General features: G+C 36.8%; 2 protein-coding genes across 5 annotated transcripts; one reads left to right on the forward strand and one right to left on the reverse strand.

Annotated features, from left to right (window-relative positions):
• On the reverse strand, positions 1-3,880 carry LOC112734634 (6,7-dimethyl-8-ribityllumazine synthase, chloroplastic). 4 transcript variants are annotated; one of them, XM_025784040.3, is made up of 9 exons: positions 3,718-3,880; positions 3,165-3,367; positions 2,918-3,033; positions 2,206-2,301; positions 1,507-1,602; positions 1,329-1,407; positions 914-960; positions 751-810; positions 1-228 (listed from the first exon to the last, which is right to left on the reverse strand). In XM_025784040.3, exons 2-9 carry the CDS (start codon positions 3,328-3,330, stop codon positions 190-192), a joined length of 699 nt encoding a protein of 232 aa, XP_025639825.1. In that variant the 5' UTR covers positions 3,331-3,367; positions 3,718-3,880; the 3' UTR covers positions 1-189. The 4 variants fall into 4 exon arrangements, with proteins under 4 accessions (XP_025639825.1, XP_025639827.1, XP_025639826.1 ...); XM_025784042.3 differs by having other exon boundaries at positions 1-418; positions 3,718-3,878; XM_025784041.3 differs by lacking the exon at positions 3,718-3,880 and adding an exon at positions 3,606-3,713.
• A 3,849-nt stretch (positions 3,881-7,729) lies between these two features.
• Positions 7,730-23,127, forward strand: LOC112734635 (E3 ubiquitin-protein ligase UPL1). The gene is made up of 15 exons (XM_025784044.3): positions 7,730-8,045; positions 9,515-9,610; positions 9,707-9,913; positions 10,155-18,131; positions 18,221-18,532; positions 18,640-18,841; positions 18,940-19,507; positions 19,663-20,794; positions 20,998-21,144; positions 21,403-21,483; positions 21,696-21,921; positions 22,006-22,145; positions 22,289-22,395; positions 22,492-22,661; positions 22,755-23,127. The coding sequence occupies exons 1-14, from the start codon at positions 8,013-8,015 to the stop codon at positions 22,592-22,594; spliced, it is 11,331 nt and encodes a 3,776-aa protein (XP_025639829.1). The 5' UTR covers positions 7,730-8,012; the 3' UTR covers positions 22,595-22,661; positions 22,755-23,127.
• Positions 23,128-23,242: the final 115 nt, after the last annotated feature.

A 23,242-nucleotide genomic window follows, 5' to 3' on the forward strand; every position in this document is an offset into this window, starting at 1 on the left:
TAATGTATAACGGCATAAAATTGATTCCCGATTATTCAACTTAACAGCATGCCCATGTAGATATCAAATTTTTTAAAACCAAAATGGAGTTTGAATCATCTTCTGCTCGTTGTGGCCTGTAATAGGCTAAGAAGATATGATAGAGTAGCATGAGATGAACAGTTACAAGATTGGTAACGAGCATTATGACTACTTCAGATGGTGCTCAAACAAAGATGCCATCTCAATCTGTATCACAATTCATGACACGTTACTCAAAATAACTACTTAAAAGCCTGCAAACTTTACAAGCAGCCAAACAAATTGGTAAATGACATTTCTTCAACCAATGCTGCTTAGATCTTTACCAAGTTCATGAATAATTGAGAATGTTTGCAATCTCTGGATAATTATTGTCACACTTCGAATTCATGATTCACTACAACCACATTGAGTAAGTTGCATAATACTTATCCATCAATTTAGAATGAGAATTTATTTATGCTTTGATTGTGTAGGCTTAGATTAACTTGATGCACTTCTACAATTACCAGTTTATCCCAAAGCTAGTTGAAGCTCTAGGTTAAACCGGAAAAACCTAACTAACATGCCCCATACACCCTTCCTAAATCTAAAAGCACACATACTAGGGTGTCGTCAGTGGGTGACATAATGTAAGATGACGTAAACAACTAACAAGAGATAGCTTCATATAAAAAAATTAGATGATTATTGCATAATAAAATTATACTATGAAAGCTAAAAACTTACAGCAGTCAGTGCGGCCTCTGCACCCTTATTCCCAGATTTTCCACCAGCACGATTTAGGGCCTGCAGTCGGCAGAAAGAAAGAATAAAAAAACTAAATGATCTTAATAATCATTAGCAATACAGAAAATTTCTAAGCTAAATATATGGTACAGCATAAGTTTACCTGATCCATATCTTCACAAGTTAGGACGCCAAAAATGCATGGAACCCCTGCAGTCACCCCAAAATGCATCAGTTTCCAAGTTGCATATTAATGCAAAAAAAAAGGTAGCTGAACAACAATCACTGACAATCGTAATTTACATCCCAAATAAAAAAGAACATGGGCAGGGGGCCTCAATCGTTCTCATCTATATTAAGACCGAACAAGCTTGCATTGAATTAAACGTTTCAATATTTTGCTTAGTGAGGACCAAGTGAAGTGAATTTACCAAGGCATTTGATGTAACCCTCACACTTTTACAGTCTCTTTCCAACCTAAATTCTACTTAACATTTGAAGGATCAATATGCCAGTTGAATACTCAAACATGATTTGTTTGTATCTGAATATTACAATTGACATTAACAGAAAACAACCTGAATTGAGACCAGCTGAAAGCACTCCAGATGCTGCAGAGTTAGCAACTGCATCATAATGGGTTGTATCTCCTCTTACCTGTTAACAGCAAATATTGGTCACAACAGAACTACAAAATATTAAAAAAAAAATAAAGACTATTAAAAGTTTTCATATATTTGTAGATATTTATCATACCACAGCTCCTATGCATACAACTGCATGATATTTGCCTGATTTTCCCAGTCTTGCTGCAACAACACCAATTTCAAAACTGCCAGGAACCCACACAACCTAAGGGAGAAGGGAAACAAACAAAGTTTCAGTCAACATTCACCCCAAAAGATAGGAACACTGAAATTTCTAACAGACTGAACAGAAAAAATATGACTCCCTTTGCTCTTGTGATTTATTTAGTACAATCTAAGCACTACCATAACATTTCAAAGAGAAGGGATCATTTGTAATCCGGAAACAGGGACTTCTTGTGGGTCAGAACAACTTACATCTATCACAACTTATGTACTGCAACTGACTTTTTTTTTTTGAATATATTGATGTCGACATAATATGATAACAAACACACCGAATTAGACATGCATAAATGAAGTAAATAGAAAAATATTTCATTAAGGGTAGAGAATGATAAATGCTTTCCAACGTTTCATTTTAGATTACTACAGAAAGCATGCACAATTTTGTATAGATTCCACTGAAAACACATTTGTCTTAGCTTATCATGTATATTGAATCCAAAATAAAGAAATGGAAAAAATATTGAACTCAAAACCATAGAAAAACAGAAGGGAAAAATGTAAAACAAAATAAATTTTTAGAGATCAAATCAAACGATACTAAGACGAATTCCATGAAGTTTAAATAAGATAGCTTACTAACATCAATGTCCTCGTCTTTAACTGAATAATTTTTGAAAGTACCCAAAGCTCCCTCCAATAGCGGCTTCGTAACAATTTCATTAAACCGTGCAACAACCTAAAAGTAAAAATTAGAAATGAGCAAAGAAGCATAAAACAAAAATACTCATGACTACAATCTTGAAAACTCCTTTTAAAAAAAGTTGAGGAAGGGTGTTTCTTCTATTAGGAGGTAGAATTACTCCCATCCAAGCCTTGTTATCTAGCATCCCATTGTTAGCCTTTGCTACTTATCTTTCTTTGATATTCTAGGCTTGGGGTGGTGGCATCCTCTATACCAAAGGTAAACTTCATGGGTCAGTAATCTTTGTTTCTCTGCTACTACACAACTCCTGTCTTCTTATTATTTATCAGCCCTCAACCATTCTCCATTTGAAATTTCTTTTTTCTCGTTCTTGGTATTTCCATTGTATTCAAAACCTTAGTCAATCACCACAAAGCTTAGAATTGGAGTATCCACTTGTTCTGCCACTATAATTATCCATCTTCACTCCTCTACTATGTCCAAACTGATGAATTTATTCATTAATTCAAAAGTTCAGGAATGCAAGATACCCTCTCAGGCGAGGTATTTCATTAACTCTCTCCTAATGTTTGATTCATTCAAAGGCAGGTAAATAGATTTGTAACGAAGGCATCTTAGCATTAACATTGTGGATTACTTATTTACTCACCACAGCAAAACGAAGTCCCTGCGTTTTGGTAACAGAACCAGTCAGATGCCGCACAGCAGCCGTCTGGACAGAGGATGATCGACCCTTTCTCCGAACAGCAACTTGAGGCTTAATATCTGAATCAAAATTAAGAAGCTAATCTACATAATTAATATTCCAACCAGCAAGAATAAACAAATTGGATTCTTCCTTATATTTATCACAATACAGAAATCATTAAAATAGACAAAAGAACAAAGAACACCACCTCGCAGGGAACCCGCAAATGAGAGAGACTGTGGAGTTTTAGAGGCATCTTGAAAGTTTACGATGCTATTGCCAAAAAAAGAACGATCTTGAGCCTCATGATGCACAAATCCAAGCTGAGATTGATGGGTAGGAAGGAAACATTCGGTAGAAACAAATAACGCCATTCTGTCGATCTCCAAAAGTTAGCACCAAGAACGAAAACTGCAAAATAAACAACCCAAAACGAATCAGAGAACCAAAGTGTTTAGCTCAAAACAGAGTATCCTGTATAAAACTAATATCCACGCTAAAAAATAAATAAAAAATGGGTCATAGTCATAGCACATTAGCACTTCACAGCTGAAATTATTTTCTGTCAGAAAAATCAGGAAATCAATTAAGAAAGAATAACATTTCGAATTTGAAATTCATAAATTGTGCTGAGTATAACATAAATCACATATTTTTTCCAGCTTGAATTAGCATGAGCTAACAATCCAACAGCACGCTTCATGGAGAAAACGTCACATTATGAATAGTGAAGCATACAAAATCAAATAGAGAAAACTCACCGTAGAATGTAGTAAAAGGCGACGCTCCAAGTGTGGACTAAGGAGTAAGGAGAGTGCGAATAAAGATGATGATAATTGATGTGTGTAAAAAGGGGCAGGGTTTTGACTTTTGATGAAACTCGAAACGCACCGTTTTCGGTTTCTGGGAAAAGCGGGGGAAAGGTAAATAAAAGAGACTTATTTTCAATTATAGAAGTTGGCATTCATTGGATCTTTTTTCAGATTGATTAAATCCAATTAACACCGATTTACTGTAAATTCAACCAATACCCTTTTTTTGGTTTCTATGGTATTTTTCAATCCCCCAGACTAAAAACGGATTTATCACATATAGAAACTCTATTTACAAATTGAATAATGTTAGGGAACCAAAAGATATTAGCTAAAAATCAGTCAAATATTTTGGGTAAATCTAAAATTTCTACAAGTTAATATATATGGATGTTTTTTCTGTTAAGTATCAGAATATTTTTTTTTCATACTAAATGGATGTTCTTTTATATATTTTTCGAATCTTTTTGTATTGCAAATGTGAATGTCTCTATTTCTTTAAGAATTTCATATATTTTTTAAAATTTTATAGATATTTAATTATTTTTGCTAAAATATAACTTAATATTTTTTTTGTTAAGTATTAGGATGTTTTTTTTATATTAAATGAATGTTTTTTTTTATATTTCTGTAAGTGTGTAGTTTGCAGTCTCTTTAATCATCAAAACGGCATCTAATAAACCCTAATTACAAACATGTGTGTTGAATACAAACCAATCCCATCTTCCTCCATCTTCTCCAAAACTCTGGCAGAGGCAGCCATGTCTCCAGCGTAGCAGTGTGCAACGAGGAAGTAGTTGTGTCTCGTCAGATCCAGATTCACGCTAAGCGTGGTCCACCACGCTCCGCGCGTGGTCTATGACTTTCTGGCGCGTTAGGATGTTCAGGACGAGGTAGGAGGTGGTCGCACTGGGGCAGCAGCCTCCAGCGTCGATACATACCATATATTCGATGACGTGGAGCGCGTCATCGACGCGCTGGAGCTTGCAGAGGCGCGTGATGAGTGAATCGAACGCGTTCTTGCGAGTGAGGCAGCGGTTGAGGGTGGATAGGGTTTGAAGGAGGTGGTTGAGGAGGAAAGAGGAGAAGGTTTCGTCGGTGACGAAGTCGAAGGTGGACTTCGTGTTGAAGCAGTTGTCTTGGATGCGCTTGTTAAGGGCGTCGCGGAGAGCATGGAAGTCGCCGGAGAGGTCTGTGTGTGTGATTGTTGGAGGTGAGTAGGTTAATGTGAGAGAGAAGAGGAATGTTTTTATAGGTTTTAATTAGATTTACTTAATCAATTTTAAATTTTTTAAATTTTGAATTTAAAAAATTTAAAATTAATTATTAATATAAATTAATGTGGTTTTGTTTAGTTTTTACTGGTAACTTCTTGGTTCCAAATATTTTTTCTTAAAAATTTGTTGATAGCCAATGAATTACTACATATGTAAAACGAGATTTAAACTACGAATACTTACTTAAACATACTAGAGAGTTATTTACTATATCAACTCAACTTAATTAAATTCAACCAATACCTATTTAAATTTTTTTCTGTATTTTACATTTGATTTAGACTATATCATAAATATTTTTTTATACGATTGAAATGAGAAATTTGTATAAAATGTATTAAAGTATAAAATTCATAACAAAACTAAATTCAAAATAGATAAGATTAACATCAAATTGTTCTTTAGATGAAGGTTAAAATGTTTTATTCTCAAAAGATATAGAAATAAGATTATGATATTAATTTTCTTATGTTAATATAAATCTGTTTAATTTACCCTCACATAAAATAATTATATAAAATATATTTTAATTTTCATTGAACAAATACAAAATATTGATAGCTAGCTACTATAAAAAATGTCTTTTAAATAGTATAACAAGAAGCATGCACTGGGGTTACAATTTAATTTCAATATGTGGGAAAGATAAAAATGCTTTAGACAAATATTTAGTATGTAGTATTTATCGTGCATTATTGTGCTAGTAAAATTATTGAAAAATCCAATAATTAATCTAAAAATATTATTAATGATAATTAAATAATAGTGAAATCTTTTGATATTGACACTACGTCATTTTCTTATGTTCCTAACATAATTTTTTATTCGTCAAAATATGATTTGTTAAGGTAAGGGATAATTTTTTAATTAAAAAAATCCTTATTTTTTTTCTTTGTTGGAATAGAAGTTTCCTTAGCATATACGTTTTCCTCGTCTTTTCTTTTATAGAGTCCTTAACATACACGTTGCAAAATTACCCCCTATACTGAACTAATTTAATGGGTTTATGAACCGATAAAATAATTCAAATCTCAAAATTAAGATGCACCCTAAATATTTATTCTATTTATTTTATTTTTATTTATGTTTTTGGACAAAATAAAAAATTATTGACACATAAGAGTAACAATACAACTTTTGAACAATCAGTAAGAAACAAACAACGCCAACAGTTGTAAGATGTGGAATGGGAGAGATACATCCAGAAGAGAAAATATATTTATCCTTGTGAACATATATTGTTAATTTGTTATTGTGTGCTTATCTTTTATAATTACGTGATTAACTCAGAGTTTCAACAAATTAATTAAATTCACAGAGTTTAAAATTATCAATTTAATCAGTTATGATCAGATAAATCATAAAATATTTTAAAGTTGAAATAAAAATATTTCTCTCATTAAGACTTTGTTTGAATAGAGAAAAAAAATAAAAAGAAAGAAAAAAAAAAAAGAAGAAAGAGTGGAATTATTGAAAGAAAAAACCATTTTCACCAAAATATCAATTTAATTATCATTATCATCATACATTTTTTTTTCTAAAATTAGCTAGGGAGCATCATGTTAAGTACATTTCTATTTATTATTGTATACTCATTAATTATTATTATTATTAGCTAAGCAGTCATAACTCATAACTACATTTCTAAGTTCTAATTTTCACTCCTAAGTAACTACATTATTGCATTAATTTTTGTTTTTCTTTTCAAAAGAAAAAACATGAAGCATACGAACATACGTGTTATAATAAACCCATTTCAACGCATATATAACTTTTAAAAATAAAATTATTTTAATGTATAACCAAAATATACTATTTTATTATATAATTAAATATTATTATATAAATACCTTTTAAAACAATAATTATTAAAATTTAATACAATGCAACTAATAATATATTAATTACTAATGAATTATAACTCAAATAGCTATAATTTTTCCATACTCATTTAAAAAATTACATGTTTAACTCTCTATCTTTAATTAAAAAACAAAAACTAATAATACACTAATTCAATTACTCAATATCTTATAAATATTATTATCCATACTTATAATAAATTTATACATCTATACAACTTTTGAGAAAATTCTATAAGAATCCAACTTTTATGATTTAAAAATTATATCTTTAACAAGATCTTAACTCTTAAGTTTATTTATTTTTAATTATTAGTGACAAGAGAATGTATCCAAAAGAAGTTTTATCATAAAAGGACTAAGATTGAGTTTGGGGAATTTTCTTCCACTTTTAAATTTTGATGTTTTTTATTCTTCTAAATTATATTATGATGATAAAAAACATACATGTATAAATTAATTCCAACTTCTCATTTTGATATTAACATTTTATTTTTCAAACTTAATTACTATATTCTTATTTATATTTTACTTTGCGTGTAATTATTATGTTTGTTTTGGTCTAATATTAAAATTTAATCGAATTTAAAGAATTTAAATTTTTTAAATTTTAAATTTTATTTTAAAATATAAAATATAATTTTTACTATTTATTTCATAAATAAAACTAAAAAAATATAAAAAAATATTTAAAAATAAAAAATTATACTTATACTCTCAAATAAAAATTCAAAATTTAGATGATTTAAATTAAAATTTAAAATTTAGTAATTAATTTGTTTGGTTCTCCAATAAATATAGGTGAAGATGGAATTGTGAACCACGCTATTTATATTTTCTCTTCTTTTTCATATTTGTTTATTGAGCTTCTTTTTCCCATTCTTCACTTGCACTTGGGTTTTTTTTCTCCTCAAATCCCTCTCTCCTTTCTTTCTCTCTCTACTTTCAACTCTCACTCCCAACAATCACTCCAATTCCCTCATTCCTCCCTTCAGGAATTGGGGTTTTTCCTCTGATTGATTGCACGATCAATTTCGATTGATCCACTCCCTCAATCTCAATCAATCTCTTATTTTCTGTTTGGTTCTGCGATGCTCTGTCCGAGATGAAGCTCAAGAGAAAGCGGGCACTTGAAGTGGTAAGCTTTTTTTTTTCCCTTATTTTTGGGGATTTTTTAAAATTTGTTTATTTTATACTTTGATTCTATTATCTGATTGTGCCGGTATTTGATTTTATTTTTTCCCAAATTTATGATTTTTTTTTCTTATCAATGGAGTCTTTTTTTTTTTTTTTTCATTGGGGTTTATGATGTTCATTCTCTTTTTGTATAGCTGATTTTGGGAGGTTTAAGCTGTTCTACAGTGTGGTTTTTGGTGGCTAATAAAGTTTGTGTCTTTTCTGTTCCCCGTTAATTTGCTTTAGTGGTTCCTGTTTCTTGATTGAGTTTCTGATGTTTACTTTTGGGGCTTGGAATATTTAGATTTTTTTTGCATGGATTTTACATTTTTCTAAGCTCCATTCATAACAAAATTGTTGAAATTCTTGTTGGAATCTGGATGACTCTTCCGTGCACGATATACATGATCTATTTTCTGAAGAGTTAACGTGCAAGGCTTTTTGATTATTTGGTCGTTTTGTTGATTAAATTTTATCTGAAGAGATTTTTAGCTAAATGGACCCTGCCATTGGCATTGAGTACTGGAAAAATAAGTCGATACTTTTTATATATTTACAATTTTATGGTGATCAATTGTTGTGATGATAGTTCGTTGGGCTTGACTTGCTAAGTGCTTCATAGGATGGAATATTTCTTCTTCTTGTTCTTCTTCCCCCCTTTTTTTTCTGCTGCAATGTAATCAATGTAGAAATGACACTTGAACGACAGCATGTACATTTTATTCATAAATTCATTTATCTTGGTGAAACAACCACACATGAAAGGTAGGGTTTGCTTTGCTTGTTGTATACTGTGTTCAAACAATTGATGGCCTCAACATCTGTCCACTTGTTTGTGTTGTTGTTTTTCTTGTTTTCATATGGCGAAGAGCAATTAACTACATTTGTTGGCCTGATTTGCATCAATACTCAGTATTGCAATTCTTAATGCATTGCACTTACAAATATCCATATTTTAATGTTGATCAAAATATATTTAAGTATTTAACTTATAATGCTGAGTTAATTGAAGTGTGTAGGTGACACCTTCAAAGATGCATTATATATTGATATTAGGCTTCATGTTGTTGATGCATTTTATTATTTATTATTGTTGGAAATGTCGATGAAATCCATATTTATAATCAATGCATTTACCAGTGAATTCATGCTGCTATATGCTTTTTCCTGGTAATGCATTTAGCTTAAGCTGTCTCTTATTTCAAATCTTAAATGTGTTTATTGCTCCAGATGTAACCAACTTACAGTCCTTCATATGTAATTATGTTCTTAATTTATTGCTCATTGTACTTCGTCATCTTTAAATTTGTGTATGAGTTTTGCCGAAGTTATGTTGATACACTGTTTCACTTCTCTAATATGAGAGAATGTACACATCATTTAACCAATGAAGATATAATAACTTTTCTTTTTTACTTTGACTTGTTGCAGCCTCCGAAAATTCGTTCCTTCATTAATTCTGTTACATCAGTCCCATTTGAGAAGATAGAAGAACCTTTAAAAGGCTTCATTTGGGAGTTTGATAAGGTGCCATTACGGCCTTCTCGTCTTATGTTACTAAATGTGTATGTATATATTTGCTTTGACGTGTATGATTCATTGGCATTTTTTTTCTCTGAACAGGGAGATTTTCATCACTGGGTTGAACTATTTAACCATTTTGATTCATTCTTTGAGAAGTACATAAAACCCAGGAAGGATCTACAGATTGATGATGAATTTTTGAACTCTGATCCTCCCTTCCCTAGGGAAGCTGTTCTTCAAATTCTTCGTGTCATTAGAATAATTTTGGATAATTGCACAAATAAGCACTTCTATAGTTCTTATGAGGTATGACATCTTCCTCGTACAATATATATATATATATATATATATCTTGGTTATCTTCAGAGGAGAGCCAAGGCAGGCTTATTGCTTTTGAGTGTGTTTAGAGTTAGTTTAAATTTTTATGTTCTCTTTCTTGTGGTGATTTGAATATTTTGTTGAAACTAATCATATAACCTGCTAGAGATATCTTACTATTTACTGTTTCATGTCCTACCACTGATATTATGGCTTTTTTAATTCGCAGCAACATCTTTCAGCGTTGCTTGCTTCTACTGACCCTGACGTGGTTGAGGCTAGCCTTGACACATTGGCTGCATTTTTGAAGAAAACAGTTGGAAAGTACTCAATAAGAGATGCTTCTTTTAATTCAAAATTGTATTCTCTTGCGCAAGGATGGGGTGGAAAAGAAGAGGGACTTGGATTAATTGCATCAGCAACTCCTAATGGCTGTGATCCTGATCCTACTACGTTGGAACTGGGTTGTACTCTTCATTTTGAGTTTTATGCAGTAAATGAATCAGAAAGAGACATCAAGGGAGCTGAAGCCTCTGCCCAAGGGTTGCAAATTATTCATTTATCTAACATCAACAAATGTGTGGAAAATGATCTGGAGCTTTTGCACAAGTTAGTTACAGAGTATAACGTACCTGCTAGTTTAAGATTTTCTTTATTGACAAGATTGCGGTTTGCTCGTGCTTTTGGTTCTTTGCCTTCAAGACAGCAACATACTTGCATTCGCCTGTATGCTTTTATAGTTCTGATTCAAGCATGTGCTGATGCTGATGACTTAGTCTCATTCTTCAATGCTGAGCCTGGATTTATCAATGAATTAGTTTCATTGCTGAGCTATGAGGATGCAGTTTTGGAGAAAATTCGTATTTTATGTTTGCACTCATTAGCTGCTCTTTGCCAAGATCGTTCCCGCCAACCTTCAGTGTTGACTGCAGTTACATCTGGTGGGCACCGTGGCATTTTATCTAGCCTGATGCAAAAAGCCATCGATTCTGTTATTAGTGATACCCCACGATGGTCAGTTCATTTTGCAGAAGCTCTACTCTCTCTTATCACTGTGCTGGTTTCGTCATCGTCAGGGTGCTCTGCGATGCGTGAAGCAGGATTTATTCCTACTCTACTACCTCTCCTGAAAGATACAAATCCGCAGCACTTGCATCTGGTTGAAAAAGCTGTGCGCATTTTAGAAGCATTTATGGATTACAGTAATCCAGCTGCTGCATTATTCAGAGACCTGGGTGGTTTAGATGACACCATCTCTCGCCTAAAGATTGAAGTCTCCTTTGTAGAAAATGGTGGAAAGCATCTTGATGAAACTTCTGTTTCTAGCGGAAGGAGTGCACAAATGGTTGAAGATTCTTCAACTGGGCAAGATGCCACACAACCCTTGTGTTCTCAACCCTTAATTTCTTATCACCGTCGATTGCTGATGAAGGCCTTGTTGCGTGCTATATCTTTGGGAACGTATGCTCCTGGGAATACTGCCCGTATCTATGGATCTGAAGAGAATGTTCTGCCTCATTGTTTATCTATTATTTTCAGAAGAGCAAAAGATTTTGGTGGTGGAGTTTTCTCGCTTGCAGCAACTGTCATGAGTGACTTGATACAAAAGGACCCTACCTGTTTTCCTGTCTTGGATGCTGCTGGTCTTCCATCTGCCTTCTTGGATGCTATTATGGATGATGTTCTCAATTCTGCAGAAGCTATTACATGCATTCCCCAGTGTTTGGATGCTTTATGCCTTAATAGTAATGGTCTCCAGGCTGTGAAAGATAGGAATTCATTGAGGTGTTTCGTGAAGGTGTTCACTTCTAGAATGTATTTGCGTGCTCTTACAGGTGACACACCTGCATCTTTGTCTAGTGGACTGGATGAATTAATGCGACATGCTTCTTCATTACGTGGACCGGGAGTGGACATGTTAATTGAGATTCTGGAAACCATCTCAAAAGTTGGTTCTGGAGCAGATTCCTCATCTTGTCCTGATCCTTCCACTTCAACCTCAGTTCCTATGGAAATGGATAGTGATGACAAGAATTTGTTATTGCCTGATAATAAGGAGTCAACCAAGGTGGATAGGACAGAGCACTTTAGTGAGCCATCTCCTGATGCATCAATAACGAATATTGAGTCATTTCTTCCAGATTGTGTAAATAATGTTGCTCGCTTACTCGAGACAGTTCTTCAGAATGCTGATACATGTCGAATATTTGTTGAGAAAAAGGGGATTGAAGCTGTTCTCCAGTTATTTACCTTGCCTTTAATGCCTCCTTCTGTTTCTGTTGGGCAAAGCATATCTGTTGCCTTCAAGAACTTCTCCCCCCAGCATTATGTTTCTCTTGCTCGGGCTGTGTGCTCCTTCTTGAGAGAGCATTTGAAATCTACTAATGAACTTTTAGATTTGGTGGGAGGAACTCAGCTAGCTCTAGTTGAATCTGCAAAGCAGACAAAGGTGTTGAAATATCTTTCTAGCCTTGAAGGTGTCTTATCTCTTTCCGTATTTTTGTTGAAGGGAACAACTACAGTGGTCTCTGAGCTAAGCACTTCGGATGCTGATGTATTGACAGATATTGGGAAAACTTATAAAGAAATAATTTGGCAAATATCTTTGTGTAATGATTCCAAAGAAGATGAAAAGAAGAACACTGATCCAGAACCTGAGACATCACAGGTGGCTTCATCTACTGCTGTTGAAAGAGAGAGTGATGATGATGCAAATATTCAGACACTGAGATACACAAATCCAGTTTTTGCTAGGAATGGTTCACATTCCCTGTGGAGTGGAGATCGTGATTTTCTTTCTGTAGTTCGTTCTGGAGACAGTTTGCATCGTCGTAGTCGGCATGGGTTATCTCGTATACGGGCAGGAAGGACTGGTCGTCACTTAGAAGCTCTAAATATCGATTCTGAAGCATCTTCTAGTGCACTTGAGGCACCTTCATCCCAAGATCTTAAAAAGAAAAGCCCTGAGGTTCTTGTTTTGGAGATTCTTAATAAGCTGGCTTCCACTTTGCGCTCTTTCTTCACTGCTCTTGTAAAAGGATTCACTTCACCCAACCGGCGCAGAGCTGACTCAGGGTCACTGACTTCAGCTTCAAAGACTCTTGGAGCAGTCCTAGCTAAGAATTTTCATGGGGCTCTTAGTTTTTCTGGGCACTCTACTTCTGCCGGACTTGAGACGTCGCTTTCTGTAAAATGTAGATATCTTGGGAAGGTCGTGGACGATATGGCGGCACTAACATTTGACAGCAGGCGCCGGAGTTGTTATACTGCCATGGTAAACAATTTTTATGTCCACGAGACATTCAAAGAGTTACTCACAACATTCGAAGCTACTAGTCAGTTACTTTGGACACTTCCATGTCCTTTCCCATCATCAGATACTGACATGGAAAAGAAAGGGGAAGGAACTAAACTGTCCCATAACACATGGCTGCTTGATACATTACAAAGCTACTGCCGCTTGCTTGAGTATTTTGTAAACTCTTCTTTACTGTTATCCCCAACATCAGCATCTCAGGCAGAGCTTCTTGTTCTTCAGCCAGTTACTCAAAACCTGTCAATTGGGCTCTTTCCAGTTCCTAGAGACCCAGAAGCTTTTGTTAGAATGCTGCAATCTCAGGTTCTGGATGTGATCCTACCAGTGTGGAATCATCCCATGTTCTCCAATTGTAGTCCTGGATTTATTGCGTCTATTATTTCACTTGTTACCCATATATATTCTGGTGTTGGAGAAGTGAAGCGAAACCGTAGCAACATTATGGGAAGCACAAACCACCGGTTCATTCCCCCACCACCTGATGAGGCAACTATTGCCACTATTGTTGAGATGGGTTTTTCAAGAGCAAGGGCTGAGGAAGCACTAAGAAGAGTTGAAACAAATAGTGTTGAAATGGCCATGGAGTGGCTATTTAGTCATGCAGATGATCCTGTCCAGGAAGATGATGAACTTGCACGGGCACTTGCCCTTTCCCTTGGAAGTAGTTCTGAAACTGCTAAAGTTGATAGTGCAGAGAAGACTACAGATGTGCTAACCGAAGAGGGGTGTGTAAAGAAACCACCAGTTGATGATATCCTTGCTGCATCAATGAAGTTGTTTCAGAGTAGTGATTCAGTGGCATTTCAGTTGACAGATTTACTTGTAACACTTTGCAGTCAGAACAAAGGCGAAGACCGTCCAAAAGTAATATCTTATCTTCTGCAGCAGCTAAAAATTTGTCCATTGGACTTCTCCAAGGATAACTGTGCATTGAGTGTGTTAGCACATATTATAGCATTGCTTCTTTTTGAGGATGGAAATACAAGGGAAATTGCAGCTGAGAATGGCATTATATCTACCATCATAAATATCTTGTCAAACTTCAACAGCACACACTTGGCAGGGAAAGAGATACTGGCCCCGAAGTGCATCAGTGCTTTATTGCTTATATTAGAACAGATGCTGCAATCGAGACCAAAAACTGAAAACACTGAAGGAACCAAAACTGGCTCCCTGCCTGATTCATCTGGTGACCATGGTTCTCTGCAAATTTCCGGTACAGCTGGGCAGAAGGATAATAACATTAATGTGAATGAGAAAGAACCGGGCATGGATTTGGAGAATATACTGGGGAAATCTACTGGCTTTGCATCTATTGATGAGAGTCACAAGTTGCTGGATATAGCATGTGACTTGATAAAACTGCATGTACCTGCTGTGGTTATGCAGGCTGTTTTACAGTTATGTGCTCGGTTAACCAAAACACATGCTTTAGCTTTACAGTTCCTTGAAAATGGAGGCCTGGCTGCACTTTTCAACCTTCCAAAGAATTGCTTTTTTCCGGGGTATGACGCTGTTGTATCTGCTATAGTACGTCACCTCCTTGAAGATCCACAAACATTGCAAACAGCTATGGAATTGGAGATACGTCAAACGCTTAGTGGAAATCGGCATTCTGGGCGTGTTTCTCCTCGATCATTTTTGACATCATTGGCACCTGTTATCTCTAGGGATCCCGTGGTTTTCATGAAAGCTGCAGCTGCAGTTTGTCAGTTAGAGACATCAGCAGGGAGGGCAGTAGTTGTATTATCAAAAGAAAAAGAAAAGGAAAAATCAAAAGCATCAGGTGTTGAGGTTGGTTTATCTTCAAATGAATGTGTCCGAATTCCTGAAAGCAAATCTCAAGATGGATCTGGTAAATGTTTGAAGAGCCACAAAAAAGTTCCTGTTAATCTCACTCAAGTAATTGATCAGCTTCTTGAGATTGTGCTTAAGTACCCGCCCTTGAAAGGACAGGAAGAATCTGAGTGTGGTTCAACTCTCATGGATATAGATGAACCTACCTTGAAGGTGAAGGGTAAATCAAAGGTTGAAGAGACAGGGATGTTAGAACCTGATTCTGAAAAATCTACGGGACTGGTGAAGGTGACTTTTGTGCTTAAGTTATTGAGTGACATTCTTTTAATGTATGGACATGCAGTTGGTGTTATACTGAGACGTGATACTGAAATGTGTCAATTTCGTGGATCCAATCAGCCAGCTGGACATTGTGGTATTATCCATCATGTTTTGCACCGTTTGTTACCCCTCTCTGTTGAAAAGTCTGCAGGACCTGATGATTGGAGAGGTAAATTGTCTGAAAAAGCTTCATGGTTCCTTGTAGTCCTGTGTGGGCGGTCTGGTGAAGGGCGCAAGCGAGTAACAAATGAACTTGTTAAAGAGCTGACATCTTTCTCAAATCTGGAAAGCAATTCAATGAAAAGCACCTTATTGCCTGATAAAAGGCTTTTTACTTTAGTTGATCTTGTATATTCTATTTTGTCCAAAAATTCATCATCCGGTAGCCTACCTGGTTCTGGATATTCACCTGAAATTGCAAAAAGCATGATAGATGGTGGGATCATTCAGTGTCTAACTAGCATCCTGCAAGTGGTTGATTTAGATCATCCTGAAGCACCAAAAATTGTGAATCTTATACTGAAAGGTTTAGAAGGCCTTACTCGGGCTGCTAATGCTAGTGAACAAATCTTTAAATCTGATGAAATTGAGAAGAGAAGATCTACTAGTCTAAATGACAGACCTGATGATCAAGTAACAACTCCCTCTGCTCCTGTAGCAGGGACACATGATCAGAATGTGAGCAATCAAGAAGCACTGAGAGATGGAATGGATAATGCACAACATCATAATGAAACTTCTCAAGGTGATGATCATGCTGAGGATAATACAAATCATACCGAGGAACAAGATATGAGAAGAGAAGAGGAGGAGACAATGGCTCAAAACCCATCAATGGATCTTGGAATGGAATTTATGCGTGAAGAGATGGGTGAGGGTGGTGTCTTGCACAATCCGGAACAAATTGAGATGACTTTTCATGTCGAGAATAGGGCAGATGATGATATGGGTGATGAAGATGATGATATGGGAGATGAGGGTGACGATGATGAGGATGATGATGAGGGAGAGGATGAAGATGAGGATATAGCTGAAGATGGTGGGGGCATGATGTCCTTGGCGGATACTGATGTTGAGGATCATGATGATACTGGCTTGGGAGATGAATACAATGATGAGATGATTGATGAAGATGATGATGATTTTCATGAGAATCGTGTAATAGAAGTGAGGTGGAGGGAAGCTCTTGATGGGTTGGATCACTTGCAGATACTTGGGCAACCTGGAACAACAGGTGGCCTTATAGATGTGACTGCTGAACCTTTCGAAGGGGTCAATGTGGATGATCTGTTCCGGCTTCAAGGTTTTGAAAGGCGCCGGCAGACAGGTAGGTCTTCCTTTGAGAGATCTGCTTCTGAAGTTAATGGTTTTCAACATCCTTTGCTTGTAAGGCCACCACCATCTGGGGATGTTCTCTCAATGTGGTCATCAGGTGGAAACTCTGCTTCCAGGGATTCCGAAACTTTGTCATCTGGCAACCTTGATGTGGCCCACTTCTACATGTTTGATGCACCTATTCTTCCATATGATCATGTGCCAAGTAGTCTCTTTGGAGATCGTCTGGGTGGTGCAGCACCTCCTCCCCTGACTGATTATTCTGTGGGTATGGGCTCATTGCACCTTCCTGGAAGAAGAGTCCTAGGTAATGGTAGGTGGACTGATGATGGTCAGCCACAAGGAGGTGCTCAAGCAGCTGCCATTGCTCAAGCAGTGGAGGAACAATTCTTAGCTCAATTGAGCAATGCAGCTCCAACAAGTAGTCCTGTTGAACGACAGTTACAGAATTCTGGAGAGCAAGAGAAGCAATCTGACACTCTTCAGTCACATGATGGTCCAATTTTGGGTGCAGGGACTGCTTCTACTTGTCAGCGGATTGAAGGTCAGGAACAAGAGAATGTTAATGGAACCACTGTTCAGCAAGACAACGTTGCAGTTGGCAGTATTCCTTTTGTGGAAGAGATAAATGCAGACTCTGGTATTCGAGATATCAGTGAAAACCTGCAAGAAAATGAGCCTATGTCAGTGCAGCCACTTTCACTGAACATCATGCCAACTGATGTTGAGTGCGCAGAAGCTGGAGGAAGTGTCACTGCTGGTGAGTGTGCAACCACAGATCGAGCTTTTGTTGACTCATCTATAAATTGTAATGCTGATGTACAATGCGAAAGGGGTGCTGACATACCTGCTATGGACAATAATGTGCCAGATGTGCCCATGGGGTGCAATGGGTCATCTGTTGATGGGAATCCTGCTAATATTGATCTAGTGGGTTCTGATTTGGAGACACCTAATCGAGGTAATTGTCATGTATCATCAATTGATGCTAGTGATGATGTTAATATGGATGGTGTTGATGCTGAGGGAAATCAACCAGAGCAGCCAACTGTTTCTGAACAGGGGGGCGATCAACCTTTACCAACGCAAAACCCAGAGGTTGCCCCTAATGCCACCCAGGCAGATCAAACTAGTGCCAATAATGAAGCTTCTGGTGCTAATACGATTGATCCTACCTTTTTGGAGGCTCTTCCTGAAGATCTTCGAGCAGAGGTACTTGCTTCACAGCAAGCTCAATCTGTACAACCCCCAGCTTATGCACCACCTTCTGCTGATGATATTGATCCCGAGTTTCTAGCTGCTCTTCCTCCTGATATTCAAGCAGAAGTTTTGGCCCAACAAAGAGCTCAGAGAGTTGCTCAACAGGCTGAAGGACAGCCAGTTGATATGGATAATGCATCTATAATTGCCACTTTTCCTGCTGATTTGCGTGAAGAGGTTGAAGTCTTAATTCTTTCTGTTTTCAGCTTAAATGAGTTTCTATTCTCTATTATGAATTATAATGCTTGTATTTTGCTGTATACTAGGTTCTTTTAACTTCTTCCGAAGCAGTTTTGTCAGCACTGCCATCTCCATTGCTTGCTGAAGCTCAAATATTACGGGATCGAGCAATGAGCCATTATCAAGCTCGCAGCCTTTTTGGGGGCAGTCACAGGCTTAACAATCGGAGAAATGGGCTTGGATTTGACCGGAGGCCTGTGATGGATAGGGGTGTTGGAGTTACTATAGGGAGGAGATCTGCTCTCACAGATAACTTGAAGGTGAAGGAGATTGAAGGTGAGCCATTACTTGATGCAAATGCTTTGAAAGCTCTGATCCGACTTCTGCGATTGGCACAGGTAACTTCATTTCTTTTATATACGCCCTTTATTTAAAAATAAAACAAGAAATTCTAATGTACAGTTTTTATGGTGACTTGCTAATATATTTGTGCCAATTTTGCCAGCCCCTTGGAAAAGGTCTTCTGCAGAGGCTCTTGTTAAACTTATGTGCACATAGCATCACAAGGGTGACTCTTATTTATCTTTTGCTGGATATGATTAAGCCTGAAGCTGAAGGGTCTGTATGTAGACCGGCAACATCAAATTCCCAGAGACTTTATGGTTGTCACTCAAATACAGTTTATGGCCGATCTCAATTGTTGGATGGTAATGTTTTCACCTAGGGAGGGATAGGAACTTCATGTGTTAATCTCAATAATATTGTCTACTGTGCACTGATCACACTCATTATGCCTTCATTGCAGGTCTTCCTCCTCTTGTGTTCCGCCGAATTCTTGAGATTCTGACTTATTTGGCTACCAATCATTCTGCTGTTGCAAAGATGTTGTTTCACTTTGACCCATCAGTTATTCCAAATTCTTCAAGTATGGCTTCGATGAATGAGAAAGGGAAGGAGAAGGTTATCGAAGGAGAGCCATTGCCAAAGCCATCTGGAGCTCAGGCTGTAGACGTTCCACTAATCCTCTTTTTGAAGCTGTTAAATCGACCTCTGTTTTTACGCAGCGCTGCACATCTTGAGCAGGTCATGGGTCTGATTCAAGTTGTAGTTGATACTGCAGCATCAAAATTAGAAAGTCAATCCGTCTCTGAAAAAGGAACGGTAAACACCCAAACTATGCCAGTCAATGAAGCCGTGAATAATATCGAGAAGGATCCTTCCTCAGTTGATTCAGACTCTAATAAACAAGATAAGAAAGATGATACAAATCCATCTCATTCTCATGGGAGGAAAAATGTTGACATGTACAATATCTTCTCGCAATTGCCACAGGCTGATTTACGGAATTTGTGCAGCCTTCTTGGTCGTGAAGGGTACTGTTCCCAACCTTAAAAACTTGTTTTCTTTTTGTTTGGATTCTTCATTTGTTTGGCTTCCATCGATTATCTTCATAATTCTTGGCTGCAAGTTTGCATTCCTTAGTAATATTCTACCTGTTTCTGGTTTTGACGTATATATATTTTTCTAGGCTTTCGGATAAAATGTATATGCTTGCTGGTGAGGTGCTGAAGAAGTTGGCCTGCATCGTTCCTTCCCATCGAAACTTCTTCACTGTAGAGCTTTCGGAGTCGGCTCATGCCTTGACAGGTTCGGCTGTCAGTGAGCTTGTTACCTTGCAGAAAACAAATATGCTCGGCTTGAGTGCTGGCTCCATGGCTGGTGCTGCCATTCTACGTGTGCTGCAAGCTCTGAGTTCACTCATTTCATATAATGGTACTGGTGATATAGAAACCGAGAATGATGCAGATCGGCATGAAGATCTAGCAACTATTTGGAACTTGAATAGTGCACTTGAGCCATTGTGGCAGGAACTTAGTAATTGTATTAGTGCAGCTGAGATGCAACTTGGTCAGAGCTCTCTCTCCCCTACAATGTCAAACATAAATGTTGCTGATAATCTCCAAGGTTCCTCTACTTCACCACCTCTTCCTCCTGGAACACAGAGACTCTTGCCTTTCATCGAAGCTTTCTTTGTTTTGTGTGAAAAGCTACAAGCTAATGAAGCCATCATGCAGCAAGACCATGACAATGCTACTGCTAGGGAAGTCAAAGAGTCTACTGGTTCTTCTTCTTCAATGAGTGTAAAATTTGGTGGAGATTCACAACGAAGGCTTGATGGTACTGTTACATTTACAAGGTTTGCCGAGAAGCATCGTCGACTTGCAAATGCTTTCGTTAGGCAGAATCCTGGCTTGTTGGAGAAATCACTTTCCATGATGCTCAAGGTACCAAGGCTTATTGACTTTGATAATAAACGAGCCTATTTCCGCTCAAGAATCAGGCAACAACATGACCAACACCTGTCTGGGCCACTGCGTATAAGCGTAAGAAGAGCTTACATTTTGGAGGATTCGTATAATCAGTTAAGGATGCGTCCTACTCAAGATCTCAAGGGGAGATTAAATGTGCAATTTCAAGGTGAAGAGGGTATTGATGCTGGTGGTCTCACTAGAGAATGGTATCAGTTACTGTCAAGGGTCATATTTGACAAGAATGCTTTGCTTTTTACAACGGTGGGCAACAATGCAACTTTCCAGCCAAACCCTAACTCTGTGTATCAGACTGAACATCTCTCATACTTCAAGTTTGTTGGCCGAGTGGTAAATTGATGATATTTATATTTTGTTCTTTTTTCTTTTTTTTTTTGCGAGGGGGGAAAAAAGGAAAAGGGGGGGGGTGGGTGGGTGTTGGAATTGATCTCAGAATGATTCCCTCGCTTCTTTGAATCCCTTAATTGTACTGGCCTTCATTTGGCTTGTGTTATTGTGTGGTTCTTTGACAGTTGTTATGATATTAAATGCAGGTGGGAAAGGCTTTGTTTGATGGTCAACTGTTGGATGTTTATTTTACCCGATCTTTCTATAAGCATATACTGGGTGTCAAGGTGACATACCATGATATTGAAGCAGTTGATCCTGATTACTACAAGAATTTGAAATGGGTGTTGGAGGTGAGTGTTGATCGACAATCTTCACTCTCTTTTGTCCTTGTTCTCTTTAGAGGCTTAGACGCCATGTAAAATATAAAGGTCATGGAACAGTGAATCATGAATTATCTACTGGATAATAATCTTTTACGGCCCCGTGTTTTTTTGTAACCTTGTGGATGACACTACTATCTCCCTTCTATTTATAATATCATTTCGTTTGCGTGGCTTTGTTTTTTACATGAATCACTCAGTTGTTCTACCCTTGTATGCATATAACAGAATGATGTGAGCGATGTTCTTGACCTGACATTTAGCATGGATGCTGATGAGGAAAAGCACATACTTTATGAGAAGAACGAGGTAAATGAACATTTTATTTTTGTCCATGATGTTTTCTTTTTGTGCATAAAGGCTGGAAAATTTCACTTGTTCTTTAGAGTCTTGTCAAAGCTTTAATCATCTTTCATATTATAAATTTTTTGGGTGATATTCATATTTATTTATCCCATGGTAGATTCTGATGTGCTCATTGTTGATTGATTGGTTCGTTTCCTCTCAATATTGTGAAACAGGTCACTGACTATGAGCTTAAACCTGGAGGAAGGAACATAAAGGTCACAGAAGAAACAAAGCACGAGTATGTAGACCTTGTTGCTGATCATATTCTGACAAATGCAATCCGTCCACAAATAAATTCTTTTCTAGAAGGTTTTACTGAATTAGTACCGAGAGAGCTTATATCCATCTTTAATGACAAAGAGCTTGAGCTGCTCATCAGTGGTCTTCCAGAAATTGATTGTGAGTTGCCTTTCATCACTGGTTAAATTATGTAGTGTGCTTTGATATCCTTCTAAGCATTAATAAGCATCAATTTCTTTTCAGTGGAAGACTTGAAGGCCAATACAGAATATACTGGCTATACTGTGGCGTCAAATGTCGTTCAATGGTTTTGGGAGGTGGTCAAAACTTTTAACAAGGAAGACATGGCAAGATTTCTGCAATTTGTGACTGGAACATCAAAGGTGATTTACTGTGAACATTGTTAATTTTCATACTCTACTCTTGTTTTGTTTGTAAAAGTATGGTGTAAATGGTTGTGCTGTTGTAGTTGTGTGTTTTGTTTTTTGTTGGCATAGACTTATAGTTTAAGCTTGTTGGTAATCAGGTTCCTTTGGAAGGTTTTAAGGCCTTGCAAGGCATCTCTGGTCCTCAGAGGTTTCAGATTCACAAGGCATATGGAGCTCCGGATCGATTGCCGTCGGCTCATACATGGTGAGTTTTGTATGCAGTTTTCTTTTCCATATGCTACAAATCAGACGGCCATCCCATCCTAATTTCTTTTTGCCTTTTCCCAATTACTTTCTACAGCTTCAATCAACTAGACCTTCCTGAGTATACCTCTAAAGAACAGCTTCAAGAACGGTTGTTACTAGCCATTCATGAGGCCAGTGAAGGCTTTGGTTTTGGTTGACTTTTATCCTTCTCCCATATCTTTGCACAGCAGTTCTACCATTATGTCTTCAACCTGTCATGTGGAGGTATTGTTTTCATTTCTTCAAAAATTTCGATTTTTTTATTTATTTTTTCGCTCTTAAAAATGAGTCAGTTACGAAGAGTTCCCTGTTTTTCAGATGATGATGAATGTGACTCGGCTGGGCAGTTATTTATTTTTGTTGAGGACAGGCAGCATCGAATGAGGAAATTTATGATGCTGTGTTGATGTGTTAAATTTATTTTGGTGCTCCCTCAGTAGAAATGGCTAGAATATAGTCTTCTCTTTTTCAATCTCTCTATAATTCTGCCCGGGGTTAGTTTTGGGATCTTAAAATATTATTGGATGATGGCCTTCACAATGTACCAATCTTTTGTAGTAAGCTCCAATCGCTTTTTTTGTATGTGGCCAAACAGCCTTTCGGTAGTTCTATAGTTCTTTCCTTTAATAAGATTTGAGGATGTACATATTCTGGAACTGGATTACATTATAAAAATTTGGATTACATGGTCGATATATTCTCAAGTATGAGTTTTAAATCGTTAAAGGAAAGCATGCTAGAATTATTATTTGGAAATAAAAATTATGTCGTTGAATTGGGGATTACTGAATCCATTAGTAAATTAA

Source organism: Arachis hypogaea, chromosome 3 (assembly GCF_003086295.3).
Source record: "Arachis hypogaea cultivar Tifrunner chromosome 3, arahy.Tifrunner.gnm2.J5K5, whole genome shotgun sequence".
In the NCBI taxonomy this organism is placed as follows: domain Eukaryota; kingdom Viridiplantae; phylum Streptophyta; class Magnoliopsida; order Fabales; family Fabaceae; genus Arachis; species Arachis hypogaea.

What these genes read in the sequence shown, in the direction of transcription:
- LOC112734634 (XM_025784040.3), bottom strand. Translation starts at nt 3,330, where the DNA reads ATGGCGTTATTTGTTTCTACCGAATGTTTCCTTCCTACCCATCAATCT. An exon ending in TTCAGCTGGTCTCAATTCAG is followed by an intron (nt 961 to 1,328) that starts GTTGTTTTCTGT and finishes GGGTGACTGCAG; the next exon opens with GGGTTCCATGCATTTTTGGC. An exon ending in CTTGTGAAGATATGGATCAG is followed by an intron (nt 811 to 913) that starts GTAAACTTATGC and finishes TGCCGACTGCAG; the next exon opens with GCCCTAAATCGTGCTGGTGG.
- LOC112734635 (XM_025784044.3), top strand. Translation starts at nt 8,013, where the DNA reads ATGAAGCTCAAGAGAAAGCGGGCACTTGAAGTG. An exon ending in GACTTCTGCGATTGGCACAG is followed by an intron (nt 18,533 to 18,639) that starts GTAACTTCATTT and finishes CAATTTTGCCAG; the next exon opens with CCCCTTGGAAAAGGTCTTCT. An exon ending in TGGTCTTCCAGAAATTGATT is followed by an intron (nt 21,922 to 22,005) that starts GTGAGTTGCCTT and finishes ATTTCTTTTCAG; the next exon opens with TGGAAGACTTGAAGGCCAAT.